Source organism: Momordica charantia (assembly GCF_013281855.1).
Source record: "Momordica charantia cultivar OHB3-1 chromosome 5 unlocalized genomic scaffold, Mcharantia_2.0 BLBB01000005.1, whole genome shotgun sequence".
Lineage (NCBI taxonomy): Eukaryota > Viridiplantae > Streptophyta > Magnoliopsida > Cucurbitales > Cucurbitaceae > Momordica > Momordica charantia.
The window spans coordinates 14,804,568-14,813,942 of record NW_028275163.1 but is presented as its reverse complement, the minus strand read 5'-3'; the positions used below and the strand labels follow the sequence as shown (position 1 = coordinate 14,813,942).

General features: G+C 32.7%; 1 protein-coding gene across 1 annotated transcript; it reads right to left on the bottom strand.

The window, feature by feature from the left end:
- Positions 1–253: 253 nt before the first annotated feature.
- On the bottom strand, positions 254–574 carry LOC111021343 (uncharacterized). The gene has a single exon (XM_022298264.1). The coding sequence runs from the start codon at positions 572–574 to the stop codon at positions 254–256; it is 321 nt and encodes a 106-aa protein (XP_022153956.1).
- Positions 575–9,375: the final 8,801 nt, after the last annotated feature.

Below are 9,375 nucleotides of genomic sequence, written 5' to 3'. Positions count from 1 at the left end.
TCTTGTTAGAGGTGACAACATTTTTGTCCCATTCAGGTCCCTTGTTTTTCATCACAGCATTGCTGCAAAACTAAAGGAAGCTCTTCAGAAGAGACTTCAGAATAAAACTGACTTTGCTGGACTCATTGATGACTGTGCCATTCATCTTCGCCACGTTGATGTAGATCATCATACTGAGAACATGTTCTTGGACATATGTTCCGTCGTTCATCCGTGAGTGGAAGATGAATTTGAGAGCTTCATGCATGACTTGTCAGGAAGGTTTTCCAAACATGTCACCAAACGAGTACATGATCTGGAGTGCAGTGATCATGATTTCATGCTTATTGGCCAAAACATCAGATATGCTAGCCAAGACGTAGAATCGGGCCTTTGAGTTGGCCTTTGTCCACCTGTCATATGCGCCACAAACAAATTTCGTGGCGTCAGATTCAGGGGCCTTCAGATAGGCCTCCGTTAAGACAAAGTAAAGATCATCTACTACGAGTATGGCACTAAGGTTCGTTTTCGACGTGGGATATTTATCCACAGTCAGTTTATCGGCAGCGATACGTGAAATTAAAAACGTAGACATAATTACTTAAATAATGAACCCTTTAAACCAACTTAGCAAATTAAGAAATAATCAACCCTAACAATTAAATAATTTGCAATGATCTTCAATGATTTAAAACAACCGCCATCGAAGGATAGTAAGTTATACCTTCACTGAATTGAGACTATCTTAACCAAACACTATACTAAGATAACTCTTACCCCTATAATGATTAGCTACAATTTCATTTGGTCTAGAAATCATTAACCAACTTAATAATTTCTTGTAAGTGTAGCCCTTTCATTTTAGATCCTAAAATTCCTCCCCAACACAACTACCGAAGGGTAGGACAATACTGTCGCAAAAACTTTAGAACCCTATCTATTTATGGAGTTTGTCATGACATTGATCTCATGCAAACACCTTCATAAGGGAGGATGCTCCTAGGACACCACAAGGCCAAGCATGAAACCCTTGCTTTTCAAACTAAGAGACCATAGGAAGTGTTGTCCCACGACGTTCTCCCACTTCATTTAAATACTTTCTCCATTTACTTTGATATTGATCCATGCAAACACCTCGAGGAGGATGCTCCTAAGGCACCATATGGCCGAGCATGAATCTCACAGTGTGAACTTCATGGAGAACGTGAAGGAAAGTAGTATATATTATACATACCTCGTATATGAAACATACTGGTATGTTATAACATACAATAATCCTCCCACTATGTATTTTATAACTTAGGGTTTATTATTTAAGAAAAAATAGGCTAAAACATGTTTCTTCAAATTAAATCATTTGCCCAATACAACTTGTTTATATTTGATAGTTTTACACTAATTTTCTTAGTTTATGAAATAATTTAATAAACTAAAACATTGCATGATTTTATAAAATATTTACTAATTCAACCCCCAGGTCGGTTTCCAAGTAGATGTGTTCCTTAAATAGTCATCTTAAATACCTCAAACTAGACAAAACTTTGCTAAGACAGAGTCCCTTATATGCAATATTTTACAACTACTTTTTCTTTTAAGAAAAAATTCTAATCTTATTATAATTTTTTTATTTAACGTAAGGTTTATTTAAATAATTTTTAAACTTTTTTTAAAACAAATTAATTAATCCTAGACCTACAATACTAAGTTTTAAACATACATATAACAATTATACATATAGTTAAACTAATAGGCATGCATCAAATGACACTCATGAAAATATAACAATTATATTTACTAAAGAAATTTCATGCTCAATGCAACTCATTTTTTCCATTAATTAACATAACAAGTATATCAATTACAAGAAAAATTCATCACGCTTCATATAATATAACACTTATATTAATACAATTCATGATCATGCTTCAACTTATGGTGGGATTTTAATCTAAATGACATCATTTATGCATCATACATTTAATTAAGATCCCCTTGCTAACTCATAATAACATTAATGGACCAAATTATGTGGAAAGAAAATTGAATTTGAAATGTTCAAATTCATATTTAATGTACTTGGAATACATTAAAAAAATGAGAATAATAAATTAATGTATTTGATACATTTAAATTTAAATTAATATTTTATTAATATATAAGATAAACTAATAAAATAATTATTTGACTATGAATCAAATAATATAAAAATTTTAATATGAGATATTAAAAGATTTTATTTGGCATGAGATTCTCCTATTTAGTGTAATTGATACATTAAGGAAAAGATAATATTTTATCTAGATAAAATATTATAAGAATAAAATAAAATAAAACTTTTTAAAATGTGATATTAAAAAGATTCTACCTCAAATTCTATAAATAAGACCTTTGAGGTAAGCCAAAACAAACATTCGTTCTCTACGAATTCTCTCGAAATTCTCTCTCATTTCTTTCAAGGAGCTCCCACCAACTTTGGTCCATTTGTTCAAGTCATAGCGAGGAAGGTCTTGTGGAGAAATTCTACAAAGGTATTTTACTTTCTCAATTAATTTAGTACTCTAAATATACATTCAATGTCAATCCAACAATTTCCCTGCGAAATGAATCGTTCGTTCTATCAGCGTTGTGTAGTCAATGAGCATGCAGTGGGCTTGTTCTCCAAACGTGAATACTTTCTATTGATTGAAAATAACATTAATAAGTGAAATACAATAAAATAAATAATCCCAAGTTCTCCTAGCTTGACCTTATTCTCTTCAATGTTTTAAGAGAGTATAAACTCACTAGAACTACGTACAGAACTTGAATAAAATAAAAGTGCAATAGAAACGAATAAAGAAATGCATGTAAAATAACCGTCAAACAATAATTTAAGTTAAACAAATCTGTAAAGTTACAATCTATGAATTTTAAACCTCCGATGATATGAACCGCCTAGGACTTTACATTATGATAACAATTTATTTAAGAAATTTTTATGTAATTTATTGTTTTCAAATTTTACCCTTTATTGAACATACTAAGTAGGTTTTTTCGTCTTTTGCTTTTGTGTTGATGATGTACCATGATATGAACCAAACTGTCTTAGTCTTCAAAGAGTTAAAGGAAGTTGTTGGAGAATCCTATGTCCAAGTTGACAACAAATTGGAGTTGCATTAAATGCACTCTAGTGTCATTTATGGCAACCTCAAGTGGCATTGAATGAAGTCAAGAACAAGTCCAACTTCATTTACTACAAACTCGAGTTGCATTAATGGAAGTCTAAGTTGAACTCCAGATGCATTAAATGAACAAGACTTCAAAGTACTTGAAAGTAGTTCAAACTCCAGTTTATTCACTCTTGAAGGGTTACAAACTCTTGGTTTTATGGTGGAGGAGTTTCATTCTCGGATTTAAAGCATGTTTAATTGTATTTTCAGTTTTAAACATTTCATTTATGTGTTTTAAGTTTTATTTGTGTTAGTGGTGGTTATGGTATTGATGTAGTAGAGAGTTACAACCTTTACAATTCTTTTAGGTTACTTGAAGGGTTGTTTTGGAGGCTATAAATAGCCTAGCTTATTCCCTTGGAAAAACAGATTTGAGATTTGAGATTTGAGATTTGAGATTTGAGTTTTGAGATAATGAAATTTAAGCTTATTGAGCCATGAGCTTTTCCTTTGCATTTCTTGTGTTTTAGAATTGCATGCTAGAATCATTCAAGTAGCATTGATCAAGCTATCTTGTGGAGTGGTTCGAATCTTGAGTTTAGAAACAAGTTTTCTCTACTCTTGATATTGATCATCAAGGTAAATCCGTTCTAACTTCTTCCTTTGGTTGACATCATCTTGATTTGGGGGTTTTAGCACTTGTGATCTAGGGGTTTGCATAACCATAAGGATTCTTAGATCCAATTGGCTATTGTTTTCTTATCATACCATTTATGGTTTAGCTGAGAGGCTATCTACAGCCTGACCATTACATTGTTTTACAGATTAGATTAGTTTTAATGTAAATTAGTCATCAAGCTTTTTTTTTAGCCAATATGCTTCCTTGAACTTTACAATTTCATGTTTCTTTGAGTTGCATGTCAAGAACATTCAAGTAGGAATGATTTATAACTCTCGATAAGAGAGTGCTTTGTGGTATAAATTGAGCAATTTTGGTGTGAAAACGTAAGGATCCTTGGTCAATTAGCAAGAAAAGAGAAGCATGTGGTGAAGTAGGTGTCTAAGCTATTTAGAATCATCAAGTATCCTTAATTTGAATGAAGTTTAGCTAATTATTTGATTTTCTTGGTGTATTTTTTATAGTTAAGGATGCCTAAGATGTGAGCTATGAAGGTTGGTGTGGAAATGCTAGAGTTTGTTGGAGCCTGCTGGATGTTCTTGCATCTGTGACTGCACAGTAACTTTGCACCCCAATTTTCAACCAAATCCGTATAGCTTCCAGATGCTGCCCTAAAAATCAGGGCTCGATCGATATATAAAGAAAATAGTGCCCAGTCCTAAAGGGGAGACAAAACTAAGGAATCAATTTTGAGATTGAAAATAGAGACATTCTTTACCTATTTCGAGGAAGAAGCTGACAAAGGAAGAGCTGAACTGTAACCCACCTTCTCTGGCTCGTTTATTTCAAGAATTAAATTGTGCCTTTGGATTTTTTCCCTAAGTTGATAATTTGATTTCTTGGATTTTTTAATCTTGGAGTTTGTAACAACCTGTATTTTCTAATACGGTCATTCTGAAAAAATGCGGAAACGTAACTTTCAAGAAACCTTAAGAACTAAAATTATTCAGCGGAAGCAATTTCTTTACAGAATTTTTCTAAACTAACTTAACTAAATAGGAAGATGACTTTCAAACTCATGCCAGTATGCTAAACTTCACCTTCTACCAAAACGATCATTCAGTCCTTCATCTGAAAAACATTTAGGAAAACAAAGAATGAGTACAAAAATGATCAATAAGCAATTTCCATATCGAATTTCAAAATTCATTTTCCTTTCAAAACATTCGTAAACAAAAATACGAACAGATCAAAACTTTTAAAGTCCTTTAAAATATTTAATACAATTTTCAAAACTTTCAAAACAAACTAAATTTTCCAATCAAAACTTTCAAAATTTCTTCTAAAACATTTGGTACAACTTTCAAACTTTCGAATAACTAAATCATTCAAACATTCAAAACAATCTTACATTCATTCATACTTTCAAAATCAGAGTGGAATGTTGCATTATTTGGGTAGCCTACAGAACATATGTGGTTACCCGTCGGTAACACCAAATCAATCAGAAGCTTCTATCAGAGTTGTCGAATTAATATCGACCAGAACAGAGTTGTCGAAACAATATCGACCAGAACAGAGTTGTCGAAATAATATCGACCAGAACAGAGTTACTTAAGTGTGAGGCCATGTGAGTGAATAACACACACATGAATCTTCATTCCCAATGAATGCCAAACTACAAAAGTGCCTTCCCACAAATAAGCCAGAACAGAAATCCATCAATTCCAAATTAGGCTACTACCCCAAATAAGCAAAACATTCCTCAAAACAACAATCATGACATATCCGGATAGCCCTATGAAATCAATCAAAATATCTTTCAAATGAAATGCAAAACAAATACTTACTTTCAATATTAAATTAATTCAAAACATTGAAATAATTTAAAACAAACTTTATCAATCGTCCAAAACAGGATTTCAAATATTTCACAAATAAACAAAATATCAATTTCAAACCTTTCAATAAATTTAAGCAAAATTTTATCAAATCATTTAAGAATACTTCAAATACTTTACAAATAAACATAATTTCAATTGCCAAATTAGTTTTCAAATTCATAATAAAACTTCAATTTCATATGCAAGATATCAATTTCAAATCTTCCTATCAAATCCAAAATACATTTTAGTTTTTGAAATATGACAAATCACTTACAAAACTTTTCGAAGGGATACGGTAAATTACTTACAATACTTATTCGAAGGGATATGACAAATTACTTACAATACTTTTTCGAAGGGATATGGTAAATTACTTACCTCTTTCAGAAATCCTACAAATCTAATAAATTTCTTCCTTGGTAGTTGTCAACTTAGAGGCCTAGAAACAACCAATATCCAAAATCAATTCTTAAATCCTATCGAAGGATTTTAAATTCAACCAATTACTAACTCAAATCTTATCTACCCAATTTGCCCATTCAAAACACTTTTTTATGTAAAATAATTAGGAAAGTATGGATTTGGGGCCACAAAACCAGATCTGAAAACTAGGTTAAAAAGCCTCTAAAATCCACCATAACAACCTTTAAAAATTACAAGAATCGATATAAATCAATACGAACTAAATTTACAAAAAGTTTCTCAATAAAACCAGCTTAAAAACCTTCTAAACAATTGAAAATTTGGCGATTTTAAATCTAAAAAATTTTCTGTTTTATAAAATAAAACTTCCAAGAGTTTTCCATAAAACAATTAACAATTTAAAAATCAGATCTGAAAGCTTTATAGAAAACCTTTAAAATTTGGTCAAAACACATAATTTTTCATGTAAAAATCATAACAACAAACTATAATCTATAGGATACAAATAGGTAAACTTTTTATGTAAAAAGAGCCTCAAAATAGCCCAAAAACAGTCTTATAAACAAAAAGATTCAAACCAAAAATTCTGAAAAAATTTTAGGCTAAAAAGTCCTTAAAATCTTTTATTCTAAAAAAACAAAGACGTCAAAACTTTTCCCAATAAACTGAATTAATGAACTACAAATCAAGAAAAATAAAACTAAAACAATGAGAAGAAAATCTTACCGATCTTTGAGAGAAAATACCAAACTCTTCTTCTTTTCTTTTTTTTTTCTCTTTGAGAAAAAACTAGGCCTAACAGTTTAAGAAAATAAAACTTAGGGTTTAAGGGTTTTTATAACAAATCCTAATGAATCCTTATTTAAAAAGGATAATAAAAAGATAAAGATTTAATAAAACTCTTTCTTTTTATTTTTTTTTCAAACTCTAAGAACAAATTATCTTTCAAAAATAATTTCTAAACCAAAAAAGTTTATGTTTGAGAAAATAAAAGAAAACAACTAAAAACTAATAATTTAAATATATATATATTTATATATATTTTTTCGGTTGTTACAGAGTTCTACTTTTTGCTTAAATAAGAATTAAGATTAATTTCGTTTGATTAAGATAAATTAAGTTTCCGAAATTTCAAAGAGATTTTTAATTAAATATTAATTCAAAGTTTTGGAAATTTAATGTTTACTTTTAGATTTTATTAAATAATTTTTCCCAAACCTTTTTAAAATAAGTTCTCTTTTTTGAAAAAAACAAAATAATCAAGAAAAACATCTCCCCCTTTTACTTTAGCCTATTTCTGTTAGTTTATTATTATTATTATTGGGCTATTTTTGTTTGGAAAATAAATGATAACAAAAGGAAATTAAAAAAGAAAATGAAACAAACCAAAGTAGGAAAAAAACCTTAAATCCCTTATTCTTCTTCTTCCTCTTCCCCAACCCTTCCCCAGTCGTCGCCCTCCTCGATTTTCGGTAGCTTCTGTGGCACGATCGTTCAGTACAGTGGCGTGCTCGGGTGATTTCTCCACGACACAACAACACTAAACGGCGGCGCAACCCATGGGCTGCACGTTATCAGCGGTGGTACGACACAACAAACGCCCAGATCTGGCATTCTCCGACGAATCCACGGCGACGGCGGCATGTTTTCAGTGAGCTCTAGTGTTTCCCACGATGTTCCAATCGGTGATGCGGTACAAACCAGATCCAGTGACTCGTGCACAGACCCCGACGTTCCTCCCTTAATCAGTGGCATTTTGCGGCATCCTCGGCGACGCACGGTAGGTGGAGCAGACCCACGACGTTTCAGTGACATTTGACGCTTACCCACCATTGTTCGAAGTGAAATCCGTGATACCCACCCCCTTCGAGATTGTTTTAGCATTGACCCACTCCTATTTGGATCCAAATTAGTGTTAGCCACCTCTTTCCAGCGTCAAACCAGCAAGCTCGAACATTTCAAATTCCATTTTGCAGTGCCAGACTTATACGGCATCGACCCACTCTTAACCTAAGTGGATTCGGTCTGAGTTAGTAAGTAGTGACTCGCTTAAACCCACTTTTAGATTCGATTTAAGTGTTAATGTTTGGATTCTAACGCATGTTTGGTTGCCTTTGATTTAGGAATCCTTCTGCAAGCTTAGTAGCACGTTAGGACATTGTAGTAAGTAGTTTCTTACTTGAGGGGATTGAGTTGTGTGCTGATATGAACTGGTTTTTTGCTTGTGTGCCTATGTGTGTGATATTTGCATGATTTCTTGTGGTTCTTATCATTTAGTGAATGTCATTATTGATATAATTGTTAATATATCCTATAAATACACGTGGTTGTGTGAATAAATTGTAAACACGTAATCTTGGATAGTTATATTGGATTTGGTTTCATGTTCTTATAGGGTTGCGTGATGAAAATTGTGTTAGTTGTTCTGTTACTATAATTTGTTATTTGGAAAGCATACTGAATATTTGTGAGAAGCCTGTTGTATTGATGTATGCTGGGTATCTGTTGATTAAGTTGTTGGTTGTGCCTCTTTTGTGAACTATACAAGTTGTAGTTGTTGGATCATGTTGGGCTATTTTGAGTTGATTGGTATTTATGTATGTTTTCTGTATATCGCATATTGGATTGCTATGAGACGATTGTTTAATGGGTCATGGTTTAGTAGCATGTAAGACTCTAGTGAGAGCGTAAGTTTTGTTATGAAGTGAATAGGTGAGTATGAGGGCCAAGGGGCTGATACATCACTAGTTGGGTATTGAGGCTCCGGGTGCAAAGGTCGGGGATTGATATGCCAATTTTGGATAAAGATGAGTGTCGGTGCCTTAGCTATGCGTGGATAGGGGTCGACGCGGTGAGTCTTAGGGGAAGGCAAGTATTGGGGCCTTGAGAGGAAAGGACAAGGGCCAACATGTTGCAAAGTCATCGATGCCTTAGCTATGCATGGTTAGGGGTTGGTGCAACAGTTTGAGGCTTTGGCTATACGTGGTCAAAGGTCGAATGCCAAGCACTATAGAGAACTGTCGATACCTTGGCTATGCGTGGTCGGGGGTCGGTACGACTCGAAGAAGTAAGTTTTGGAGGTAAATAAAAGAGAACTACTGAGTTTAAAGAAGTGTCGATGCCTTGGCTATGCATGGTCGGAGGTCGATACGACTCGAAGGAATAAGTCTTTGAGAAATAGGAAAGCAAACTAGTGAGTTGAGGTGTGAGGATGAGTTTGACATGTAGCTTGCATGTTTAGATATGTTTATATTTTTATTATGTAAAGCATGATGATTTGTTATGCATGTCGTTTGAACTTTTTGTGATGAACATGTTG